Below are 27,143 nucleotides of genomic sequence, written 5' to 3' on the forward strand. Positions count from 1 at the left end.
TTGTTGTCCTTTTCAGATTGTTTCATGTATTGTGATTAAAATCTATTAGTGTAAGGGAGATTTCATTTTAAACCTTGGTCCACAAATATAGGTAGTCATACATGTGTAACTAAATCTCTTTTTAGGTGACAGGTGTTTGTCTTCATACATATCATACATACTAAAAATACCATTTGACTCAGCAGACAAAGGTGACAAGCTGTGACAAGCTGTGTTTGATATAGACTAATCCACCTGGCACAAGAGTTACGTGTACTACAAAAGAACACTGTGTAATGTTTTCCTGATGTCCTTTCTTGCTTTGTTTTGCAGAACATTTTTACAGTTTTTACACATAACATATTACATATACATATATAAAAGGCTCTCAGGTTGAGATGTAATGGTAAATATTTTTAAAAATGAAACAAACAATGTATAATTTTAATTTAGAAAAAAACAAAACAAAAAACGGGCACAACTCCTTCCCTGAAATTCACGGGGGCTGTAGTTTTAAAACATATAACATTCAAGCTTGAGCAAATGGAGAACATGCGGAGGGTTTATTTTCAGTCAATATTTCTAAGTACTCAAAGCACCTGCAACAGTGCAACAGTGTCTTGTTGAGATGTTTGGAGGACTACGGTTCAGGCAGTAGGCTACTCTACTTCTAGTTTAGGTCTTTTGTTGGGTTTTCCTTTATTAGGAAAGCCTCCTCCTATTATCGGTTTTCCTGTTGTCATTTCTGCAAAGATATATATATTTTTCCGGATAAAGTATTCAACATGCGCAAAAAAATAAAATAAAAAATACAACAGCAGGATTGTTAAAAAAAAAAAAAAAATCTATCACGTAACCTCTTTTAAAGTACCCATGCACGCAAAACATTTTGGCATTTATTTTAATAATACTGGGAGTGTTTGCTTCCTCGTGCTGCGGTCACACGGAGGGTAAACGAAGTTGTCAAAGTTGCGCATGTTCAAACCAAATCTCTAAGATGCCTTTAAGGGATACACTTAACGGGGGAGCTGCTATTGAAATAGAGAAAATTAAGCGAAATTGAACTACTGAAAAGCTAAACTTAATACTTTGACTGCATATAAGCACATTTTAATCATCCTAGTGGAAGTAGATATTATATTATTTCTTATATTATTATTTTTATTTGAAGCAGGGGCGCGTCGACGTAACGTGCGCATGTTAAAGTACATCTTTACGAGGTACACACAAACGCAGCACACAACAACCCCAAGTGAGAATTCATTCATCATGGGCTTCATGCTGTCAAGCTAGCCGTTGTATTTACGCGGGACGTGTGTAATAAATAGTAAGTGAACAGTAATGCCATTTGTAGAGCATCGCCAGTATCTGTAAAGCCGCATATCTGCGGCTGGATGAGTTCTAAGTTGAGCGACACTTTCTTGCGTGGTGTAATGGGAACTCACGTCTCGTGTTATGGGAGAGACACGGAGGTCAGACGAACGGTGGACTGTCAACAATAATGTCCGAGTAAAACGAGACTGCTGCTGCTTGGCCAGCTGTATGTTAATCTTCTAGCACTGGTAAGGATGCTACAGTCTGCACTGAAGACAACATGCTTATTTTGTAGCTGCATAGGTGGAGGCTTTGCCGTGTGACTGTAAAAACATGGCCGATCAGGTAACTAGAGCTAAAGAGATTCTGACTGCAATGCAGTTAACCTAAGTGGCTTTTCGTGTTAGCCTCGTGTTGCTAACTTAATCTAGCACACGGATAGTTTGTTTTTTGTTTTGTTTTGTTCCAGTAGATAACCTCAAACCGAGTGGATCATCCTTTTTGAAAAACAAGAAATACAAATTCTAGTTTAGCTTTTAGCTAATTAGCTAGTGAGCTTGTAAACAGAGGAAGGGGCTCTGCACGTTATCACCAAAACATGTTTACCGACGCCTCGATGTTTCCTGTTGCTAAGGGCAGTGTTGACAGATTTAATTATATACGTTGACAGATCAGCGTAAAATTGAATCATGCCTGGGAAACTGAAGGCCAAAATTGTGGCAGGGCGCCACTTGCCTGTGATGGACAGAGCCAGTGACCTTACTGATGCTTTCGTAGAGGTAAGAGAAGAATTTATGTACTTAATTTGTTTATAGCAGTGTAGCTGTACATGAACTGTTTGTCCTAATGCTGATAGTCACTTCCCCTCTAAAATGAGCCAAGAAAAGCAATTAGGCATTTAAAAAAGGTGTCTGATTACATTCCAGGTCAAGTTTGGAAACACAACCTTCAAAACGGATGTCTGTCCCAAATCCCTCAATCCACAATGGAACTCGGAGTGGTTCAAATTTGAGGTAAAATGCCTCTCTTTGAACACGAGGGACCAATGTTATTACTACATTAAATTGCAATCAGATTCTGTAGATTTCTAAACTCTCCTCCTCGCTTTTGCCTCTTGTTCCTCTTCACGCCTTGCTGTCTGTAGGTTGATGATGAGGACTTGCAGGATGAGCCATTGCAGATCACAGTATTGGACCACGACACTTACAGTGCTAATGATGCCATAGGGAAAGTTTACATTGACATTGATCCACTGCTTTACAGTGAGGCTGCTTCTGTCATCTCTGGCTGGTTTCCCATCTATGATACCATCCATGGTATAAGAATCAGCTAATCCATCCACAATGATCACTAATTTTATTTTGTTTTCTTCATGGCCTTATCTATATTTCTATTGTTTGTCATCAGGAATTCGAGGGGAAATAAACGTCATTGTTAAAGTGGAGCTCTTCAACGATTTGAACCGTTTCAGACAGTCTTCATGCGGGGTCAAGTTTTTCTGCAGTAAGTTTGGGTGGATTTTTGATTCTAAATGCGTCATAAGACACAATTTTCAGATTTATGTGAGGGAGAGCAGTTAATTAGATGGCATTGTAATCAAGTTTTTTGTGTCATAATGATCTTGCCAACAAAAAGAGGGGTTATTCCTTGATCAGCAAAATTGTAAGCTGTGTCAGTGCCATCAGCACATCTGTAAACAAGGAAATACCACTTAAAATGTGCAATAAAGATGGAATATCAGCTATAACAAACCTTTCTCGTGAAATCTAAGTTACTTCCCCTCTGTTTCTGTATGGCAGCCACATGTATTCCACAGTGCTACAGGGCAACTTTGGTGCATGGCTTTGTTGAGGAACTCGTGGTAAATGAAGATCCAGAGTACCAGTGGATTGACCGTATCAGAACTCCCAGGGCCTCCAATGAAGCGCGACAGAGGCTCATCTCTCTCATGTCTGGTAAGGAAATTCAGGTGTGGAGGAATGAGTGCCCCAATTTTCCCTGTTTTGTTAACATGGCCGTGTGTTCCCCCCCCCCCCCCCCCCCCCCCCCCCCCCCCCGTCCAGGAGAACTACAGAGAAAAATAGGGCTTAAAGTGCTGGAGATGGGTGGGAATGCAGTAGTGGGCTACTTGCAGTGTTTCGACCTGGAAGGAGAGTCGGGCCTGGTGGTCCGGGCCATAGGTACCGCCTGCACGCTGGACAAACTCAGCTCTGGAAGTGCCCCTAACACCAACACACACATGCACCCAAACACAGCTCCTGCTTCCAATGCCTGCAATTCCCCCTCTAAAGATGGAAAGGAGTGAGTATGAACCAACAACACGAGCATGCACACTACTACCTCTTTTATGTGCAAGACTGTGAGTTTTGGGAAAGACAATTGTGTGTGCACGAGAGGGAGAGTGTGTGGATTAAAGTGTGTACTGTATAAACGTTTATGTGCACACTCCTGTGTGTGTCTCAGTATCTCTTGATTCCCCTTTGCACTTGGTGTGTCCATTGTATCACGTGTAGTGCATCATAAAACTAACAGCACACGACATAACCTGAGACACACACATGTACAGTACACACACAGCCATCCTCAACCCCCTCCTCCTCCCTTGTCTGTGTCTGCTCTTTTAGACTCCTCTTGCATGGCTTTCTGCTCTGCCTCTGCATGTTCTAGTGCTGCATCTTTTTAGTGAGTATCTAGTACACATGTTCTGCTGTGCCTCTAACTATGTGGTTACTCACTTTTTTCTGCTTTTCCCATCATAAGTGATTTGTTTTGTGGTTTACATCCAGTTCCTGTAACCTTAATGACTTGGTGTGCTTGTGTGCCTCTTATTCTCTTCAAACTGTACATCTGTGTGTCGGCGTGTGAGATTTTGTGTAACGGGGATGTAAACATCTGCTGGTGGTGAGATGAAATGTGTGCATTTAATTGGTAAACTTTTTTTTTTTTCGGTGAGGAGAACAGTCATGAATGTCCACTAAAAATAGGACAAAGTGATGAATCGAAGGAGAGAGAGCGAGCGTAATTATTGTACCGGCGTTCATTTTCTTCTTTCTGTTATGATTGTCTTTCTTCATCTTTCCTTTAAGACTTACCTGCATTTTGGTTTTTCTTGCAATTAAGAAAGTGTTGTAAAAAACCCTATTTCTTCTATGTTATCAGAATCTATCTGTGATTACACACATTCTTGATTGTTTTTAAACTGGTTATTCAATGAGCTAAAGCTGCCATGATTCAGGATTCTTGTCGTTTAATCTCTTATGGGTATTTAATGTGGTTTAATTTACTGACACTGTTCAGCAGTAGTGAGCATAAAGAGAAATTCCACTAAATTAAATCCATTTAGTAATTTTGGGTTCGACCTCAAGGTCAGAGGTCAAGTCATGTGAATTCAATAACTTGATAAGGTTATAATAACAGATTTTTAATTTCCCCATAGGTGTGTCTAGGTCTGTGCGATATGACCAAAATCTCATATCCCGATATTAAGACATCTATCGTCCGATAACGATATAAATCACAAAAATGTAACATTTTCTGTAAATTCTGTGAATCTCGGGCAGTTCGTCTTGCGTGAAGTGTTTCCAGCTGGCCGTCATACCTGGAGTCAAGTGTTTTAACTGATGCATGAAACTATACATTTTTAGACATAAGTTGTAACGGCCGCCGTTTTCTTTGTGAGTATTTATTACACGGCGTGCTGCGGGGGAAAGCCTGTTCTAACGTTTGAGTCAAAGGTTTATTTTTTTAGCACCTGACGGCTCTTTTTTGCTTCTCATCCGTAAACACTCTGCATCTTTCACGTGATTCAGTTTATTTTGAAAAGTCTCAACAGGATCTTGAGCTTTATTGTGAAAGGTTTATGTGGAACAAGCGGACACGCGGTGGTTTTACCGTCGTTGTTGCTAACCACAACGCATAAAAACAAACGCTTGTCTGTCTGTAGTGTGGTTATATTAAATGTAAGAGAAAGAGAGAACTTTAAGAAATTAATATAGCCACTACAGTGACCATCTAGGTCACTGTAGTGGCCTAGATGGTGTGTCCACTAGGAGGTTGAGGTAGCGCTGGCAGTTGCCAGTCATTTACAATCTCAATTCCTTCCCTTCAATAAATGCACTTTCAGTTACTACAAAAAATACAGTCACTTTTTTATTTAATTGTCTATCTATCTTTGTTTAGGCCTCCTTTACTTACTTTTCAGTAAAAACAAACAAACAAAAAAAGACATGAACAAAATGATGCCAAAGTGGAAAACAAGGTCATCAGATTGCTTTTTTTTGGACCAACAGTTCAAGATGTAGCGGTTGGATATTTTACACTACTATAAAATAAAGGACCTTTCTTAATCAGTTTGCTTAAAATTGATATCCACAGTTACTCCATGTATTAAAATGATTGCAGATTATTTTCTTTTACTTCCTTTTTTAATTCTTCAGCCATAATGGAGAATTTTAAGGTTTCCCAGGGAGCCATATAAAAAGAAATTCTTTCCAGGCTAGCTTATTTTTGGATACTTATGCTGTAGGACTTTCGTTACCTTTTTTTCCCCTCGTGTTTACATCCCTGCTCTGTATATGTGCGAGACTGAGATTTCAAACTGAGAGCTGCGTGTTGTTTTCGTGCTTCTTTCACATGACTATAAATTGAATAACAGTGCAAAAAGTGGGAGTTTAAAAAAAAACAAAAAACCAACAACCTCTTTTTGCTGTTCTTTTCCTTTTTTGTCTCCCTTTTTCACTCTACTGCAATGTTGTGTTGTGTTGGTTCTTGTGTGCACCTCTTTCTTCCTTTCTGCCAACATTTGGATTTGGACGTTTCTCACCGCTCGTGTCCATATCGGCCCTTCGTCTTCCTCTCTCTCTTTTTCTTTGTCTTTCTCTCTCTCTCTCTCACTCTCATTCTTTCTGCTGATTGGCCCAGGTCTCCCCTTGCCCACGGATGCCGCTCCACCCACAACAGCCCAGTGCATTCGGTCTGCAGCTCCCAGAGACTGTCCCAGAACTTCTCAGTCTCTGTTCCCACACTCATCTTCACTGGTACGCAGAGGCAGGAAAGGAAATAGGTGCAGGAGAAAGGCAGGAAATCAGAAATGTAGTGTAGCAATAAAGCTATAAGATAGAGGCATCAAGGCAAAGAAGGTAGACAGACCCTTATGTCCTTAAAAATGATTTTAGTCTGGAATCCCTCCACTTCTCATTTTCTAATTACTGCGGGGTGGGCAGTCGGGTTTGCAGTTGCATCAGCATTTCTGAGGAAGGGCCTGTAATCACCCTACAGTCACCTGACCTTTGCTTCACTCTACTGGGACACATGCTTCAGCTCGTCATCCTCTGTTAATCTGATCTTTTTTTGTCTGTTTTGCCATATTGCTTTCTTTAGTTTCATTTATGTGTGTGCGCGTGTGCTGTTCTTCGTCCTTACCTTTTGCTTTTCACGCTTGCTTTTGTTTTTTTGTTTTCCAGCCATGCGTAGCACCTGACAACACACCTCACCCAAAGCAAACAAGTGTCACATTAAAAAGTCACCCTCCCACTTAACAACCTCGGTTCACTCTCACCCACATATGCGCACACATACAAACGCTCAGAGGGGTGCAGTGGTGACTGACGTGTGTGTGTGTGTCATGTTCTCCTGGCAGGCCGGTATTTGTTGAGGATCTGCCCTCGTCCTCCGGCCCGCCAACCCCTTTCAGAGCCCTTCCCACCTCCTCCTCTCCTCCCCCCTTCTCTCCCTCCAAGCCATGCAGCCGCCAGTCCTCATCATCAGACACAGACCTCAGTTTGACGCCCAAGACGGGTAAGAATACTTGGCCCCGTCCCTCTTTCCCATTCTCATCCCTCCCTTCTCCTACACTTCATATTGGTGCTGCTGTGTGGTTTTGTTTTTCAAATTCCGTTTTTTCAGTTCATTTTTTAAGAATATTTTAACATTATTTTCTGTTGTAAGTTTTATTATAAATATTTATTAAGCCTTGCCTCGTCTCCCACTTGTCCTCAGTGGCCTGGTGTGTCTTCTTGTTTCACACTTTGAAAAACAAAACAAAACAAAAAAAACATTTTTAATATTTGTTATAAGAAACATGTGCTTCATAGCCTGAAGGCACACCAGATCTCTGTATTTGTTCCGTCCCCTTGTTGTTGTAGCTTTAGAAGCACTGTGTCTCATGGGGGCTGTTGTTGATTGAAGGTCACTTCTCCATTAGTAGTCATTATGGTTAATCATTGAGGAAGAGATAATTTTGGTAGAACTCTGCCCTAAGGACAACTTAAGCACATTTTAACGCAGGCCACTAATAAATGCCACAAAAACTGAGGAACTTTTCACCACAGCTGCCCTCCCGAGCCCTCAGGATTGGACCTACATTTTCCCCTAATCCACATTCCTCCTTTCTTTCCACTTCATTATCTTTCTTGCTCATGTTTCCTCTTCTGTGCCTCCTTTCTTTTCCTCTTAAGCCATTTTCACATGTAGATTGCAGGACTTGCCCCAAGGTAGGCTGCACGTTCAAAGACAAATGTCCAGTGCATTTAGATTGTTTCAGTCACTTAAACCAAACAAAGTACAGTGAATACGGAAAGTATTCCCTGCCCTTAACTTATTCCACATTTTGTAATGTTACAGCCTTTTTCTAAAATGGTTTCAGTTCATTTTTCACCTCAAAGTTCTACCCCATGATCACAAAGTAAAGAAAGTTTGCTTGAAATTCTTGGAAATTTATTAAAAATAAAAAACAAAAATATAACATGTAGATAACATTTCCACTGATCATCTGTCAGATGTTTCAGTTGATTGCATGTGATTTGGAAAGGCACACACCTGGTCCCGTGTGAGGTTCCATAGTTGACAGTGCTTGTCAGAGCACAAAGCAAGCCATGAAGTCCAAGGAATTGTCTGTTGACCTCCAAAACAGGACTGTATTGAGACAGAGGTGATTGGTATAGAAAAATTACTACAGCATTGAAGTTTCTGGTGAGCACACTGGCCTCCATCATTCATTAATGGATGAAGTTGGGAGCCACCAGGACCCTTCCTAGAGCCGGCCGCCTGGCCAGTCTAAGTGATTGGGATGGAACGATCTTAGTCAGGGACGTGACCATGAACCTGATGGTGACTCTGACAGAGCTCCAGTGTTGCTCTGTGGAGAGAGGAGGCCCTTCTGGAAGGACAACCATTTCTGCAGCAGTCCACCAATCAGGCCTGTATGGCAGTGAACAGACGGAAGGCACGTGAGAGCCAAGAGGTAACCAGCAAATCGGGTATCGCTCGACAGTGAAGCATGGAGGCAGCATTATCAAGCTGTATGATGGGATATTTTTCAGGAGCAGGAGATGAGTCATGGTCAAGAGAAAGATGAAAGCTGCAATGTACAGAAACATTCTTGATGATAAGCTGCTCCAGAGCGCTCTGGACCTCAGACTGGGGTGAAAGTTCATCTAACAATAGGACAGTGACCCTAATCACGCAGTCAAGATAACAAGGGAGTGGCTTTGGGATCAACAGGGAGCTAGATCCCAGACTTAAACCTGATTGAATCTCTGGAGAGATCGGAAACTGGCTATGCACCAAAGCTCCCCGTCCATTCTGATGGAGCTTGAGAGGTTCTGCAAAGAAGAATGATAGAAACTTCCCAAAAATAGGTGTGCCAAGCTTGTGGCATCATACTCAAAGTTTTGCAGAGAAAAATGAATTTAATCAATTTTTGGAATAAGGCTGTAACATGGCAAACTGTTACAGCTGTGAATACTTTTTGGGTGCACTGTATAGCTAAGTCTTTAGGATTTAACACTTTCAATAAGATTTGACTGAGTTGTAGACTTTTAAGCTTTAATTCAAGGTATTTGACAAAGTTATTGCATTAACTTGTTAGGAATTACAGACAATTGTTTACATAGTCCATTACATCCAATTTCAGAGGAATGTTCTTTTATTATTCCATGATAATAAAAAGCAGATAATTTAAAAGATGATTTAAAAGCAGATAAAAAAAAATCTAGGGCTGATTCCAAGTTTAGAGCTTGCATTTAGTAGCTGACCTCAATATGAGATCAAGAGATGTATAAATACAAGTTAAAGTGCTCATCATTTGGCTGAAAGACCAAAAGAAAACAAAGAGCATCAGCTTTAAGGATCAACATTCTGGTGTATTCTTAAAAAGAAGAAATGAACTAGCCAGTTCAGCAACATCGAAAGGCTTGAAAAACCACAGAAGACAAGTAAAGTCCACTATAACAGAATTATTTCCATGTTTAGGAAAAACAGCTTCACATCTAACCGAGTGAAGAGCACTTTTGGTAAAGTTGGAACAATCAACGAGATGCCTAAACTGAGGTTTTCGCAGGTCGTGACAGGAAGGCCAGATCAGACCGCCAGGAAACATCTAGAAGAGCCTTCACAGTTCTAGAAATATCTTTGGACAGATTGAAACCAAGATCAACTTGTACCATAATGATGGGAAGATAAAATTATGGAGAGCAAGAGAAATGACTCATGATCAGGAGCATTGATTGTCTGGAGTTCATGTGTGAAAATGGCTTTTGCTTCCCATCATTCTTCAGCATTTTTCTTTTTTTATCTCTCCTTACAACCAGTACATGCAGTGCACATTTGATAACTGTCATTAAATTATTTGAATTGAAAGTATATTTTGGGTTCTGCAACACTGAAAGTCATCAGTCTGTAGTTAGCATGCTAATTTAATTAAAATGTGGACCAGCCATGTAATGTATTGACAGCTGATCCGCTCACCAAGGTCAGTATCAGTGCAATGCCCAGCTTACTTAATACTAGCTACCTACTTTGCATAGTTCATTTCTCTATGCTTGTGTCCATTTTCCTCCTCATCCTACTCTTCTCCATCTTCTCAGTTGTTGTGCTTCTACCTACTCTCTTCATTGCTCTCTGCCTATCCATTCTCAATATATCTCTTTTCTTTATGCACCCTCCATCTGTTTCTCTGCTGTTGGATAGAGGAGCCCCATTCAGTGAGATGCAGACCTGGGATCTTCCTCTGCCCCAGCTCCCCCATCCTTTCCACAGACACTCTGTCCCTTCCTGGTTCTGGCTCAGTGGGCTGTGGTCGTGGCTCTAACCCCAGGGCAACCACCTCAGCCCCACTCTCCTCCATCCAGTCAGACTCTGCCTTGCTGAGAAAGAGCGTGTCCTTCACTGAGGACCTGCTGCTGGCAGCCTCCGGTATAGTAGGCCTGCTGTGTGTCACCGAGTGCCAGAACCTTATAACAGTGAAGTGTTGGCATCTCACTCATTTAATGGGTCAACAGCAGGACTGTTCACACCCAAATTGTCTTGACTGGTTTTGTCAGAAACACTAACTGCTCACAGTCCACAACACTACTGTGAGAGTCCTCCCAGCATGTGGTTTGATGTATTTTCTAGTGCACTAAATGATCAGAATAAGTTAGTCTGAGGTTCATGAGGCTGAAGATCATTAGGGTTTTTTTTTTTGTCCAAGTTCAACTTTGTTTTAACATGAATGCTGCAATGTAATAATCACCTGACAGTTTGTTTGTCTTTGTGTTCGGCTGACTTTTGTGTTTAAAATGACAAAACTGAAGCCAGGCTCTCCTCTGTGATCAGGAATGGGCAGTGGAGGCAGCGCCGGGAAGGAGGCGGGACCTCTGAGGACCCTCCTCAGACAACAGACACAGACAGCTCTTGAGCAGCGGGTACGGTGACAATAGTGTCACTCATCGTCCACGCTTACAAACAATTAATTACTAGCTCACTACTGGTGCAGACACCTGAGACTGAAATGCAATGTCACAGCTGGCGAGCCATTTTGGAGAGTTGAGGGTTTGACATTTGTGTTGGCGTTGCATATCAGCCTCAGATCTCTGTGCAAATGGTGAGTTTTAACACAGGTGCATTCTTTGTGACAAATTCATAACTGACATTGGAGAGGTGTTTAATGGGGATCGGTCTGTGTAAGACCAAGTAATGTTCCATTTTTTGTGTCTCGACCACTTATGCTATTCAGGGAGCGTCTTCCTCTGGGTTATTGTTAAACGCCAGGGTATGTCCCATCAGTGTGACACCTTCTCACTCTCCACCTTTCCCTTGAAACCCTAACCAAGCGGATGGCCACCACCTAGCCTGAGTCAACTCCTAACCTAGCTCTTCTTCTTTCTTTTTTTTTATTGCTCTGCACCCTCCAAACCCTAAAAGATTGACAAACATGTAAGGCAGAGTGCCTGAGGTTAGGAGTTGTGCTCCCTTCTTGTTCGAAGGGGTGTGTTTGAGACTGTTCGTGTTTCGTCTGGATATTCATCTCAAGTGCCTCCCTCCTTCCAGAAAAATTTCCTGAGTTTGACTTTTGGTTTTCCGTATCAAAAACAGGAATGAGCATACTCATCTCATCAGCTCATTCTTGTGACCTGGCTCAGAGTGGGAGGAGTTGTCAGACAAATTGGAAGACATCTTCCTTTTGTGGAGTAGTGGATACGATTGAAATTTGTGGCATTCCCACCTGATTTCTGATCACTGAATCCATCCATCACATACTGGTCCTGCATGGCTGGGAATCACTACGTCCCTCTGCTTTTCTGTAAGAGTGTCTCTTCAACTAAGAATGAATACCAGCAGGCTTTGTTTCCTGCTCCTCGTGTGAGTGAATGCATGGATTTGCATCACATTACTTGGATAGAGACAGAAGACCAGCTGTGTTCTTAGTGGGCAGAGACAAGCATGTAAATCAGAGTAATGATTCACAGCCGCAAACTACTTTGTCTGTCTTTGTCCTTCACTTTCAGCTCCAGACCTAATGAAAGCATGTGTATACGGTAGACTCAAAAGGATTCAATCACTACATCAGTGACACTAAATACCTAGGCTTTCATAGATGTTTTTCTCAATCATTTCCAGCTGTATTTGAAATGCTTTTGAGTTTTATTCCTACACGGGTAGGCTGTAGTGGGGAATCTCAGTGGACAAAACCTGCATGGGGGGCTCATCACACTCTGTCCTTGGTGCATGTTTCCACTTATCCTATACCTGCTGTAACTTAAGTCTACATGCATCATGTTTTAGACTTTAAAAACAGTTTTGATTGATAATCACCTGCTTCAGTTTGTGTTGGAAGAGGAAAAAATGTTAAGTTTGATATCTGGTTCTGCTTTAGGATTTCCCAATTTCTCAGTTTTTGCATAGAATTGATACTGTGAGGTTTCTGGGGTTGAAGCCTTTAAAAATATAGGATGATCTCTATTCAAAGTATTTACTAATTAATTTTTTTGTTATGCAATATAAAGATCTTATTAGTATAGTACTGTAGTGTGCAAAGGTCTTGCGCTAGCCCTTGTTTTTTTTGTTTTTTTTCTGTTTTTTGTTTAAGCTAAATTACCTCCAAGCAGGAAGTAGGTGGTTTTGAGCAGTAGTTCTCCAGTGTTCTGAAAGTCTTTCTAGGTTTTTTGATTTACATGTTGGCTGTTTTTTCATTCATTTTCAGTCCAGTCCTTGTACAGGACTAATGGAGTTGTACTGTGACAGTTTTTCTTATTGTTTTTGTCAAGCCACTAAAAACTGATGTCTTAATCATGCAAGCATAAAAAGGAATTTAACCTACCTATTTCTGCAGATTACAGTCAACTTGGCAAAGAAACATTTTTAAGTTGTATCTTTAGGGACTTTTTTACTAGCACACTTTGTTCCCTTTTATTTAGTTGACTCTATGAAAAATTGCAAATGTAACATGATTAGACAGATGTATTTTTGCACCAACAAGGTGATTCTCAAAGAGCTATTAGCTGAGAACTCGGGATTTCTCAGCATGTTGTGCAGAGTTTACTTACAAAAAATTGAGATAAAGTGGAAGAGAAAAGAAGTAGTAGGCCTAAAAACCCGTCTGCACCAGATGAGCAGTAATTGAAATTCATATATTAAAAATAGGAAATAAAATCCAGCAAAGACCTGACACAGGACCTCGCTGTGGCTTCATTTTTCAGCACAACAGTGATTCCAAACACAAAAGAGTTAAAAGCATACATGGATAAAAAAAACACATGAAGTGAAACATTAACATGTGAATGTTCTTTAAGAAGCCTGGAGAACTTTTGAAGATTAAAAGGGGTTCTTCCGAATAGTGACCTTTCAGGCTAGTTAGAATTGTAAAAACAGTTTTTGCCTTATGTACTGTATTTCATTTATGTTTGTAGAATTCCCATTTTCTTGGTAAAATATAAAGAAATATAGGCTAACTCAAGACTTTTGCCCACTACTGTAGATGTTGTATCTTATAGTGGTGTTTTAACCACCTACCTAACGCAGAACAAATTAGCCTTGTCATTAGCCTTGTCAGCAAAAAGTAAATATTTGAACTCAGTTTTGAGTTGAGAACTTAATATTCACCAATGTATAAGCAAACATGAGACACAAAAATACTGGAAAGGCCCTTTCTGTCAGTGACCAGTGTGTGTGCTTTTTTTTAAATTAAATGTGTAGGAGTTCCCCTTCTTCACCTTGACGTCGTTCCCGCCTGGTTTTCTGCTTCATGTTGGTGGAGTGGTCAGCGCTCGATCTGTCAAATTACTGGATCGGATACACAACCCCGGTGAGTTCAACACACAAAAGCACACAAGCTCCTAACGTAGCTCGTCCATCGCGCCGCGAAAAGATACGAGTGAGCTTTTTCCATTGACCCTACAGTGTTGTGTGTGTTTGATCTCCTTGCAAATGGCTGTTAGTCAATGCTACCCATTATCCTCTTGTGTTGCCAAATTTTTCCAGAGTATGGTCCTACTCCCAATTTGTTTGCAAAGGAAAAAAAACCCCAATAAGTTGACAGTCAGACTTAAGTTTATCTGCAAGTCCTGTAGGTAGCAGGTGAAAACTGTTCCTGGTCACGCGGATAGGCTGCGTCTGCAGTAGTTTGTTCTAAACTTTAGGATGGGCTATCATCACATGTGTCAAACATTTTTATGGATAGGGGCAACTTTCACCTTGTCGTTTGACTCACTGGCTTTATGTAATTAATAGTCTCTGCTGGTCACGTGGTGGCTCTGTGTGTGTGTGTGTGCCTGTGCTGTGGTTCCTGTGTTGTTGTCGTGCAGTGCTGCCCCCTGGGGCTGAATTGCAGTAGTGGCGCATGGCTCCAGTGTTTTGCCTGCTACTTCTGTTGTGTGTGTGGTTGGCTGTAGGTGGCAACATATCGAGGTGCTGTGGTGTCTTGCTTAAGCTCTGCCAGCTTTTTTCTGTCTTTATTGAACTCACTGTGTTGAATCTGTTCTTGTGTTAAGAGGGGCATAATAAATACACCTTCAAATGAGATTTACAGACATTTGCTCGTCAGGTGATCACCTGCCTGTTAACAGTGTTGGAATACCCGAGTCCAGTTTATAGACTTAGTAGTTTTACCTTTTAGCTCAGTTTACTAATAGCCTACCAATACGAATGAAGGATGTCTGAGAATCTAATCAAAGGGGAGTGTTGATGAATGTGGGCTGGGTTAGGATAAGCAGGGCTCTTGTCAGAAGTGGACAGGGGAACTAAAATAAGACTGTAAAAAAAAAAAAAAAAAGGTGCTGTGATTAAACCAGCAGTCTTGTCTAAATTAGACTCAATGACCCTGATCGAAACTCCAGGATTAACTTGGAAAGCAGTCTGAAAAGAGCCCTGTTCACTGTTGCCTTTCTACTACAGAAAAACATCAAAGGTATCCTGTGGAGTTTTTCTTCAAAAATAGCACCGGGGAGCGATATTTGCAATAGGTGCATTACTTTTGTAGCTTGTTTTACTTCGACAATAACAACAATAACTTAACAGTTATGCTCTGCTTAACTCGGGCTTGATCTGCTTGTTATTAGCAAAATACATTAGCTAATGCATGTAAAATCACTTCATGTAATGTTTTATAAATGCATCCAAGGCCGACGTTGTTGAATCACTGCAGCTAAATGTTGGCAACCCAGATGACTTCTATCACTCACTCAGGTTGGTCGGCCTGCTCCAGACTGGCACCGTTTGAACCTGTTGACTGATGATTTAAAGTCGGGGCATTTACAGTAAGAACATGCCCGGTGCATTATGATGAGACGCATTCGTTTTTGTTTGCGTGAAAACTCCACAGTGCGCCTACATGTACTTACAGTTGCTGCATGCTCCTTTTTGTGTTGTAGAGCTTCTCTTCTCGTTATGTTAAAAACAAAATAAGTAAATATAGCCTGACGCTTTTACTCATCTCAGTTCTCCTCTCTTCCTCATCAGTCTTTTTCTTCTCTGTCAGATTGTTTCAATAGGACTTAACTTAGTTTGTCGTCGCATTAGTGACTGTGAAGTGGTGTCTGTCTTTGCATAGTGATTGTGGAGTGCTTCTGTTGTGCTGTGTCGGTTTGTTAGACTGTCTCTTCTTTTCTTTTTCTCTCTTTTCTGTACTAACGGTGTGTTCTGGCCCAGCCTTGGGTAACACGCGCTCATACAAACTGCTAGACTGGAATAGTGTCACTGCAGGTATTTTTCCCCCTTTTAATGCTCTCACCCACAGGAATGATGGCAGCTCAATGAAATTAAACCCATGTCTGCTTAGTGTTAAAATATAACGCCCCCATAGAAAGCTTAAGTAGAATTCAGCATAGCCTCATATTGCTGAAAACTTCTGACTTCAGTGAGCTGCCATCTTCCTCTCTCTAATTTGTGTGTTTGCGTGTGTGTGTGCTGAGTTGAGTTGAGCATGCCCTGTGTCCCCACCCCACCCCATCCAGCCTGGCCTGGCTACCCCACACCCAGCTCATCCTGCTGCACAGAAGAGCTCCTGCTCTTCACTAACGTTGTCCCAGCGCTGTTTCTAACGCTTCCCGAATGGACATTGTGGTCAAACCTGTCTAGACCAGAGGAGGTTTAGGAGGTTTACTCTGTCACAAAGAGCCACTGAGGCATGTGCATCCTTAACTCACTGGGCCGTATTCATACTGAGAGAAAGAACGTGAAAGAGAGAGAAAAGTGATGAATGGATGCATGGAAAGAAGTCGTTGGGGGGCGCAGTTGAGGAAAATTAACTGGATCTGGGACTTTACGGTGGGGATGGAGGGAAAGAGGTGAGCTGACTTAAATAATGGAGTAGATTTGATGGACTCTAGTGAATGAATATGGCCCTTCTCCGCCCATGACTGTGCACATGGTCATGAGTGTGCACGTTGGTGAGCCTGTGCCTGTTTGACATAACTGCTTCTGGTTTAAAGAAACCCACCTCATGGGCCTAATGCCTGACCATCAGTCATTGTTCTTCATCTCTTCAGTTTCACAGCCCATTCTTCTCATCCCCTCATTCATTCCTCTCCCCTGTCTCACCTACCATTTGAGTTTCTCTCTGTATTTGGGAGGCTCTGTCAGCATGTAGCTCTCCCAGGGAATCATGGGGTGAAGCTCAATACTCTAATGTAGCTTTTTTTTGGTCCTGTCCTCTTTGTTCAACAGCCTAAAACAACCATATGAGTCAGATTAAGCTCCCAATTTGCAATGATTTGGCTTTAAAGAAAAAGATGTTTGGAGCAAAGCCTCATGAGAATATTGAAACACACCCATGGTTTAGCATAAGTATGATGAAGGCTCGATCGCTTTAAAATTACTAGCTTTGTCACCAGGATAGGAAAGCACGTTTAAAATCAGACATAGTGTCTTCTCTTATACCAGATTTTCTATCTATACTAGCACAGCCACATAATGGCTGGTGGCTGTGTCCTTTCTGTTAGTGCAGCTGGCTGAAAGGAGACAAAGAGAAGGGAGACATGAACATTTATATGATGTCCACTAATGAACTAACCTTGTCTGACCATTGACTCTGCCTTCATCATCATCATCATCTTTCTGAAATTCTCACAAACCATTTTCAGTGTCAGTTTGTTTTACAAAATCACAGTTGGTTTTGGCCTGCTTTGATACACTGTTTAACCCATAAAACATCAGAAAATACAAACTGTAATGTTGGCTGTTTGTTGATTTTCTGGTAAGTCAAAGCAGTCAGATTAGGCACAGGATTATGCATAGATTTCCTGTTAGTGTTGTTTGGATTTGTGAGGGTACTGCATTTTTAACCTATATTTTAGTGTTCAGTGAGGTGTTTTGATAAATAATTCAGTTAGAAATGCCTTGTGAAGGCTGTTTGATTTAGAATTGTGTGTTTCGCAGATGAGCCCGAGACTCGCGATGCCTGGTGGGAGGAGATTCGCCAGGAGATCAAATCTCATGCCAGAGCTCTCGGTTGCCATGCGGTTGTAGGGTACAGTGAGAGCACAAGCATCTGGTATGTACTGCGTAAACACAGAGATAAGTGATGCACTTTAATCCCGAGTTTGGTACAAAACACTTGGATCCTTGTGATTTCTCTCTTTGTGTCCTGCTCTCATTGCGCCTTCTTGTTTTTCTCTTTTCATTTCTCCCATTGGCTCAAAACAGCGAGGAGGTGTGTATTCTGTCCGCATCTGGCACAGCAGCCATCTTGAATCCTCGGTACATGCGTGAAGGCTGCCTGGACATCGGCTGCACCGACCACAGGTTGGTTTCTTTTTTTCTTATTGTTCAGCTCAAAGTCTCGGACAGTCTGAATGTCAGTCATCACATGTTTATGACAACGCACCTTTTTGGTTTTTGTTGTTCTCCAGGTTTGAGGAGCCATCACCACCAAACTGTGGCTTCTGTCACATCCCGTACGATGAGCTCAACATGCCCTTTCCTGCACAGCTCACCTATTGTTACCACTGTAGACGACAAAAGGTATCAAATACAGTTAATTTCTTTTTAGGTTAAATAAAAGGTTTCTGCTCTTTAAAAATATCAATTACTACTGCCTTTTTTTGTAAGGTTCCTGATGTGCTCTTCACAACAATTGACCTGCCATCAGAAGCAGCTGTTGCAGGAAAGGGCTGCCTTATCCAGGCCAGGTATAACACCTCACAAACCCACAAACCCTTCTTGATATTAGCAGAAAAGGAGTTAAAAGGCTTTTAAAAAATATTACTTAGGGAAAAATACACACACACACAACTCAAATCTATAAAAGTAAAGTATATTACAAGCATTTCACTCTATAATCTAGCTATAAATTATAACTTTTACAGTAGATATTTCAGATAACATAATTTATAATACCCAATATTCTTCAGTGGTAGCATGTGGGCTAAACAATACACCTCAGAAGATGCATTTTGACATCAAAGGAAGTGATCAAAGTGAGCAATTTTGACCAATCAAGGTCAATTTTAGACCTCAATTGGGTTCAGTCAAGCAGGTTTTCTATGAGTGGATCAATGCACCTTCAATGCCAGTGCCTCTTGTCTGTCAGGCTGTGTCGTCTAAAGAAGAAAGCCCAGGGAGAAGCGAATGCAACGGCCATCTCTAACCTGCTGCCTTTCATGGAATATGAGCTACACACTCAGCTGATGAATAAGCTGAAACTGCGGAGCATGAACGCGCTGTTTGGCCTGCACATACAGATCAGTGTTGGCGAGAACATGCTCCTGGGTCTGGCTGTAGGTTAACCTTTCATGCTAACAAGTGATGATGTCACTTTTATGTGTGGTGGATCTTAATCGAAGTAAACGTGTGTGTGTTCAGTCTGCTACAGGTGTGTACCTGACAGCTCTGCCTGCTCCAGGGGGTATCCAGATAGCAGGGAAGACTCCAGGAGACTTGAGCAGCGAGCATATATCATCCATTCAGAAAAGGATTAATGACACCATAGCTGCGAACAAAGAGCTCTATCAAATAAATCCTCCGGTGAGACAGTCAACACTTGCTGATACAGTGAACTTATGGAAGCTGATCTTTGTGATAAAGCCTGAAAAGTCTCACCTTTCAGGGCAGGTTTGTAGTAATGTAGGTTTGTTTCCAACTGCAGTAGCTGAGGTGTCGTGTATGATGCGTTTTAGCACAACAGAACTAAAAAAGTTTAAATTTATGATGTTCAGACATGGTAAAAACTTACCCTGATGAATACGCTATAACATCACTGTTTGTGGTCATTTTATACTGCAACAAGTGGGAACAGTTTTCACATTTTTTTCTACTTTGAAAGAAAAAATATCTACGGTCTATGACCAAGAATATTAAAGACTAGTGCATTGTCATCACGCTTTTACATTGTATGGACAATACTAGTGTTTTCCATTATTTTGCTGTTTTTTTACAGTGTTAAAAAACATTTTATGAGACATACTATACAGTCCAGACTATAGTTATGTGGACAGTTACCTTTTTATTTTGTTCTCCAAGCTTTGTTGATTGGATACAACATTAAAGGGTCAAGATTTACAAAGATTCACAGTACCCGGACAACTGGAAATTGTTTCTTGGGTGGCTGTGTGTCATGGCTCAGAGCTGACTATCAAGACTTAACCTTCAGTTACAAGTAGAAGTTATGTGTCATTAAATGAGAAGAGAGGAATTGAACATGAAAGAGAAAAAGCTCCATATTGGTGTTTGTTTTCTAGAAAATCAGAAAATCGTTGGCATGGTGAAGGGAAAAAAAAACTTGCTGAAAAGCAAGCCAGAAATGCTTCACAAGTACATAACTTGTTCTCACCTTTTAAAGGGAGAATTTGTGACCAGATTAATTCATGATTAAAGGATTTACCAGAAGAACAAAGGGGCCAAGTCATATGTGTATATATATATATATATATATATATAGATATATATATATAGATAGATAGATAAATCTTTTGACTTAAAGCCCCCTCTCTAGATGCATTAAAAATGGTCGTCAGGCACATAGCCGAAGCAACCAAAGAGCCTTCCAGGGTGAAGAAGTGAGCTGTCCTTCAATCGCTGTGTTAATCACTTGAGCCAAATCTGTTTGAGACCTGTTCAACTTGCTGAAGGTCAGATTAAAGAAAGAGTCCCTAAACTTTGACTGCCGTGCATCAGAAGCAGTCCTTTCCATACTGATGCACAAGTGAAATCTAAGACTTGACACTTTAATGTAGTACATGTCATCCTATTTAAATCCTCTGTGCTGAAGCTGAACAACTTCTAACTGTCCATATATGCCTGGGCTGTATATTCTGTTCTTTGTGAACCGTGATAAACTTACCCCTCTTGTCTCTCTCTGATCATTAAAGAAATTATTTGCCCTGGACCCTGAGGTGTTCTGCGGCATAAACATGGTACTGAGCATGCCAACCTTTAGCTGTGAGACGCAGCAAAGCATGACAAGTGTTTCACACTATTAATCTCACACTATTAATTGCAGCTCTTAACTGGGGACTTTTTTGTGTGTGGGGATAATACATAACCCACACCAGAGTCACCTCTTCAGATGACTCACTGCAAAGTCATTTTATAAGTTGTTAACGTACTTTGATTATGTCCATCTCCCCTGACCAATCACACTCTCCCCTGCATATATATTTGTGTGTGTGTGCGAGTGTGCGTTTTCCCAAATTAATACCAACCATGAGTGTGTGTCAGTAAAGTTGACTGGGTGAGTGAGAGCATGTGGATTGTTACTAACACAGTCATTCTACTAGTTACAGTACAGATGTTAGATACAGATGTGATCTTCTGCGGTGTTCTGGTTATCTCTCTGACGTCCCGTCTGCTCGGATGCTGCCTCTGTTTTGCTTGCAGGAGCTTGCAGAGGAAGGGGTGGGCTCTCCAATCCCTGAGCCAAGGCATCGATCCAGACTTTTTCGCTCCCACTCGGAAAGCTCAGACGAGCTATCAGAACTGGATCTGTCCCACGGCAAAAAGGATGCCTTCGTCCTGGAGGTGTGTATCTGTACAAATCAAATCAATACACGCCAGTTGTAAATGGTGACAATGTTTGATCGCTCCTATAGATTGATGACACCGATGCCGTGGAGGATATCCACTCCCTCCTGATCGATGCACCTCCCCCCACAGGTACATGCTGCACACTCACTCTGGTTCAGTTACAATGGATCGTTATGCACTGCACACAAGTTAATAATTCAGTCCAAGCTCTAGCAGGTGCCATTGTTTCTGTGCTTCATTGCATCTGCTTCAATGTCTTCAGGTTTCTACAGCTGCAACACTGAAAATATGCCTGGGATTTCTAACTGGACTTCAGGAGTACAGGTACGTACTGAACGTAGTTGTAGCAATACTAGCCATTATTGCAGAATAATTATTTTAGAAATAAATACAATTAAGTATTAATTTAAATCTGTGTCATCCTTTATTTTGACAGATGTTTACATCAGTGAGGGTTTTGAGGTTGAGCAATGCCAATCTTACTAACCAAGGCTTAAACAAGATCTTTACTGACCTCTGTGAGAACCTGCTGAAGGTAAGAAACCATCATGGAGCAGGTTTCACACTGGCACTGTTTTTTGGGGGGGGGGGTTTCTTAGTTGAACTTGCTGTGGTTGTCTGTGTTTAGATTTGGGTTTTACAAGTCTACAATTCATCATGTTTGTTTCAGAGTTTTTACTTCAAGCTGCGCTCTATGATCCCCTGCTGTCTTTGTCATCTCAACTTCACCGTAGCAGTGCCAGAAGAAGAGCTCATACAGGTGAGACAATTCAGGCCATCACTCATTTGTCAAGCTGCCAGAGCAGTGAATGTAATTGAGAGAAAAAAGTTTTATCTACTGCTGTTCCTCTGCTCATCTCCCTGCGCAGGTCACAGTGACAGCCGTTGCCATGACCTATGACAAGGAACAGACTCAGGAGAGGACAGCTGAGAAGCCCGTCAACAAAGGTCAGTCTCTCTGTGCATTTTACTTCAGTTAAAGCTCTGCTCAGATGAAGGAAAGCTTTCACGTCCAGTTTAATACACTCAGTACTCATCAGTGAAGGAAAAAAAAAAATTCAAGCTGTATTTATGAAGTGAGCCACTACTTGACTCCAAATAATGCAATAACTCAGCTTAGGTAAGTTGATATCAATATTGAGCAAAGCTGAGAATTATTGCATGATTATTAGGGAAGTAGGAAAACAAATATTCTTTTAGGATCTAAGCCAGGATGTCAAACTCATTTTACACGATAGGCCACATACAACCCACTTTGGCTGATTCTGGCCCCTGGGGTCTTATGTTTGACACCCCTGCTCTAAACAGTATATTGCTTTTAAGAAACATCCCTGCTAGTGCTGTGTGTGTATCTTTTTAGGGAGCCTTGAAGTTGAAGAGCAGCTGCAGTTTCCCCTGGAATTGTGTGCAGACTCGTCCTCTTCCAACATTCAGACAGCATCCAAAATCTCAGGTATCTTTAACTGTATTTTTACCTCCCTTACCTCATCCGTTACCCTGCTTCACTAAACAGGTATCACCCATCTCGTCCACTAACACATCAGATACAGTCTCTTTATTCACCCCAGCTGCAAAGCTCTGCCAAAACCAGCTGCTTATAGTCCGATCAGCAGGTAAATGAACTGTAGTAGACAAGTGAGAGTTTGTTTTGCCGTGAACTTAGATAACAGTCTGTGACGCTGTCTAGAAGAGACTTTGTGTTGGTGACTCCATTTGCATTAGGCTAACACAGCCATGGGATAATGGGGTGGGGGTGATGGTTAAAGCTAGGCAGCGCCTGCTGTGTTCGACCTTGTGGCAGTAATCGGTTGTTGCTGAACTTTTCTCGCCTTCCGACAAGGACAAAGTTAGACTGTGATGGTGTGTGTGTGTGTGTGTGTGACAGGTGTCGGAGAAAGTACCAACATGTCACCCAGAGGTAAGCTACCTTCTTGTCCTTTATTTCCCCCGCCCCTTCTCCCGCTACCGAAACTACTACACTGCCCTGTTTTGACTTTTCATCCTTTAGTCTCGGACAGAGTTATCCTGCACAGCTCCCAACCCTCATCCAGTTTTGTTCTTTTCTGTTCGTTTGTTTTGTGTTCTGTTTTGTCTTTTCGTTTTCTTTTCTTGTTGTTGTTGTTGTTGTTGCGTTTGTGAATGCACGTGTGTGTGTGTGCGCGTGTGTGTGCGTGCGTGCGTGCGTGTGTGTTCTCTCCAGCTGCCTCCGTTGATTACGGTTCCTTTGCAGACAGATGCAGCACCTGGCTAGAGCTGCTTAGGCTGAAAGCTCACACCATAAGACGAGGATCAGTTAAGACAAGTAGGAGGACACAGTCTCTAGCACACTCTGGTGATCATACCCACAAATACAGAACACGGTTCACAAGCGGTCACACATACGCGCACACACCCCTCCATGCATGCCGCTGGGGGGCGGAGCATTGTAAATCAAGCACCAGCTTTGTTTTTTTTTTTTTTTGGCTAGAGTGTGAAAGTTGACGCCCCGCCCCTCAGAGGGATCCACAATTTGCAGCTTGCCAAAAACAGTGTGTCACATTAGAAAGGTTTTTGCATTTTGTGTGCAGCATTTTTCTCAAATAGCTTGAGTTGCAGTTGGTTGCAGCAATTTCATGAGAACCTCCAGAGGGTTCCTTTTATTCCCCTCCCCTGCTTTTGCATCACTGATTCTTCTTAAGCTTGGAAGATAGGAGGTTATTTGAGGAGACACTGTATGAATGCTAAAGGATTTCATGTCTGATTTGTTTGGGAACACACTGATAATCACGGTGGGGCGGGGGTCAAAGCTTTTCTGCAAGAGCTAGTGTGACTTTTCCGATCTGTGCATGTTAAGTAAACTACAGTCTAATATGTGGCTCTGAAGGTTCCTGGTTTGATGGATGTAAGCCACATCAGGTGAATTTGCAATAAGATATCGGAGCATCTTTCACACTCTGGCTTGTGTACATGTGCCCAACCTCAGCCTCACAGCTGTTTCTGTCTGTCTCCATGTCTGAAGCCTTCCTCACAAATGCCAACATATAGAATAAAATCTCTCATGTACTTTGCTGTAAGCACTCTATTCACACTTGTAAACAGCTGTGCCCAGGTCTGTCTGTCTGTCTGCAGACATGTGTAATTGTCTGTTTGCATCGACTGCATGATATGCATGGCAGCGCACACGCGCCAAGTGATTGTCTATTGCATTCTCAATGCTGCATGTAAATCTAACAAACACACACACATGCCTAAGCACATGTAAGTGCACATTTTACTCTTGCTGTGCAAACACTAACAGCTGAGTTTCTGCATGCTCATTCCACTATGACATTTCTTTCTGCTTCAAGGCTCATGTCTGCTTTTAATCTTTCCACTAGTTTTGAGTTTTTTCTGGTATCTCCATTCCTGTTTTATCTCTTCTTTTTCTTTATATCCCCTCTCCTCTCTTCTTATTTTTCTCTTCACGTCTCCCACTTGCTTCTGCCTGCACTCTCTCTGAACCTGCAGTCTCATCTTTGGAGCGCTGCAGTCCGCTTCAAGAGGGACGTTCCCGCTCGCTGCGCTCCAGTTGCTCGTTTGGAGGCAGCTCGGTAACGGTGGTGAAGATGACGCCGCTCTCCTTCCTTCCCGGGACACGCATCATTAAATACCTTGGCATTATCAACATGTTTTTTATCAGAGAGACGACATCATTACGGGAGGTACGAGCGACGTCAGTAAAATATCCAAAGTCCCGCGGTCATTTTGCGCAGTTTTAAACGTAAAGTGTGTTTTTGTTCTGTGCAGGAAGGCGGTGTCAGCGGCTTCCTTCACTCATTCATCGCAGAGGTGTTCGCGATGGTTCGAGCCCACGTAGCGGCCCTCGGCGGCAATGCAGTTGTGTCTTACAGCATGAAAGAATGTGTGTTCATGGAAAATCCAAATAAAAATCAGGTGATATAAACTGCACATTACTAACAGGCGGTTTATCTCAGTAGTGGTTGTTCAATTGATTAAATTTTGCATACTTGTTTTTCTCTTAGGCTCAGTGTCTCATAAATGTAAGCGGTGATGCGGTTATCTGCATCAGCGAAACAGACCAGGAGTCCTCTGCATCTACGGGAAATACTGGACAGACTGGTGGCGGTGAAACTGATGGGGCTACATGACAATGACACCGATCCCCAATTCTGGCTCCAAGAAACACACACTAAGTCAACACACTTTAAGTCTAGCCGTCCAAATCTGACTGACTTATGTTTGCCTTAAAACTCTATAAAAGATCCAAAGGCTTGGACACAGCGAATAAAGAACCATTGCTCAAGCATGCAAAGCAATCTATATTAATATGGGAGTGTGGGATGTTTCTTTTTGTTTAAAGAGAACATATTTTGCAGGACATATTATGGAATTTCAAAGTATTTATAAACATTTAATTTAAAACCAGTCACCGACTCCTTACACCTAACCTTCATATTAAAGCCGTCCATGCTGGGGTCACTCACAGCCACGGTATATTGGTCATCCAGTCGGGTATGAGTAAGGCAGCTATGACTGATTTGTCCATCCACGGATCACAGATGTCGCTCAATGACTGAAGTCAAAGGGATACAAGCTAATGATTTTAAAACACAGTCAAATTCTTACTCAGTTATTTTCATCCCATGTGTTGAGCACCGAGTGAAGAGATTATGCATCAGGCAAGGCAAGTGTTTAAATTTCAACTGAGTGGTGCTCTTTCTTAAACTATAGAAAAAAAATAGCCTGAAGTGGAAAATTTTGATGCTAATTCCAAAGAATCCAGGCGGACCTGTGATCCGTTCACTGTTGTCCAATTTTAATGTTTTATGTCTAAACTGGGCTCGTGTTGAATTTTTGAGAATCTTGCTAATTAGTTTTAAAGTGTTTCTCAGAGGAAGTCCAAAATTGTTCTGCAAGTGTGGAACGATGGTGTCACAGCTGTATTTCTGGGAGGAAACTCATGTTACATGCATATAGATAACACAAGCCAAAATTACAGGTGTTATATGCACATATTTTTGTAGAGCAATAACTCCCTTTAGAATAGCCATTACCATATATTCAATATAAAGCTATTTAAAACTATTAGATTATATTGCTTTATCCTAAATTCAAGTGACATAGCAGGTATGCTTTTTATTCACATGCAACTGGAGTGAGCAGGGAAATGGTGACAGGTGTGATGTCAGATGAATACGAACAAAACTGGTGAGTTGATATAAAGCGGGTCTTTGGGATGTCGTAGCAGGGATCTAGAATATAAAAAATGAGGTTGTTTTGAAGTATTTAAACCTTGATCTCTGGGTATCAAAGCAACTGACGTCCTCTTGATGCATTTATCTGTGTGTGTCAAATTTCACATACCTTTGCCAAGCTTAATCACTGTTTATGTTTAGAGTCTTGCTGCTGATCTTCTGTCTATTGGGGGGGGGGGGGGGGGCAGCTACAAGTGTCTGTGCCACCTGAAAACAGACTGTGTAAATGTTCTCAAAAAATAAGAAAAAAAATCAGATTTCTAGTATTTTTGTAAGTTAAAGAGTCCTACTACTTAATTCAGCTGTGCAATGAGTTTCATGATGTTTTGTGTCACTGTGTCAGAAGATTAGTGGTACTGTTTTGTGTGTGATCAGCTGTTTGTGATTAGTTTCATATGTTTGTGTCTAAAACTTGAATGTAAATACTTGGAAGCTTTGGCTCTTTGACTAGCAGCATGCAGACCCACTTTTTATTGCCATGACCCTGTATGCTTGCCTGATAGGTCTTGCACAATAAACCTGAGTCAAAGTGACAGCTATTGGTTTCTTGTTTTTATTGTTATGTGTTTAATTTGATGAGCTATAAAAATATAACAGGATCTGTAGTTGTGTGTGTGTGTGTGTGTTTTTTTAAGATTATTTCTGCCAATAAGAAAAAAACAAAAACAAACAACCCCCCTCCCCAAACCATGATTTTTTTTTTTTTTAAGTGTTGCCATTTGCGAATCAAAGAGATTTAGAGTGGAGTTTACCTTTATTGTCTTTTGAGTTGGACATCTCTAAAATTTCACTAGAATTTCAATAAATAATGTGTTTATTTATTGTAGCCGTAGAAACAACCTTCTGAAGTTGTGACCCATTTTCAAAGTTTATTCTTCTGTTTGTATCGTTTTATTTATC

At 41.4% G+C, this 27,143-nt stretch overlaps 1 protein-coding gene across 27 annotated transcripts; it reads left to right on the forward strand.

Annotated features, from left to right (window-relative positions):
- Window positions 1-1,188: 1,188 nt before the first annotated feature.
- c2cd5 (C2 calcium dependent domain containing 5) lies at window positions 1,189-26,776 on the forward strand. 27 transcript variants are annotated; one of them, XM_085165155.1, is made up of 33 exons: window positions 1,189-1,541; window positions 1,964-2,072; window positions 2,220-2,306; window positions 2,438-2,609; window positions 2,701-2,796; window positions 3,093-3,248; window positions 3,357-3,594; window positions 6,932-7,089; window positions 10,261-10,485; window positions 10,888-10,976; window positions 11,288-11,323; window positions 13,747-13,855; window positions 15,697-15,750; window positions 17,425-17,539; window positions 17,692-17,790; window positions 17,898-18,009; window positions 18,097-18,176; window positions 18,578-18,764; window positions 18,850-19,011; window positions 20,355-20,399; window positions 20,863-21,003; window positions 21,075-21,138; window positions 21,272-21,333; window positions 21,446-21,544; window positions 21,680-21,769; window positions 21,879-21,957; window positions 22,370-22,462; window positions 22,554-22,622; window positions 22,895-22,927; window positions 23,210-23,341; window positions 24,496-24,689; window positions 24,775-24,921; window positions 25,011-26,776. In XM_085165155.1, exons 2-33 carry the CDS (start codon window positions 1,983-1,985, stop codon window positions 25,134-25,136), a joined length of 3,639 nt encoding a protein of 1,212 aa, XP_085021281.1. In that variant the 5' UTR covers window positions 1,189-1,541; window positions 1,964-1,982; the 3' UTR covers window positions 25,137-26,776. The 27 variants fall into 27 exon arrangements, with proteins under 27 accessions (XP_085021281.1, XP_085021283.1, XP_085021284.1 ...); XM_085165157.1 differs by having other exon boundaries at window positions 23,210-23,311; XM_085165158.1 differs by having other exon boundaries at window positions 23,240-23,341.
- The last annotated feature ends 367 nt before the right edge of the window (window positions 26,777-27,143 follow it).

Source organism: Neolamprologus multifasciatus, chromosome 7, assembly GCF_963576455.1.
Source record: "Neolamprologus multifasciatus chromosome 7, fNeoMul1.2, whole genome shotgun sequence".
Lineage (NCBI taxonomy): Eukaryota > Metazoa > Chordata > Actinopteri > Cichliformes > Cichlidae > Neolamprologus > Neolamprologus multifasciatus.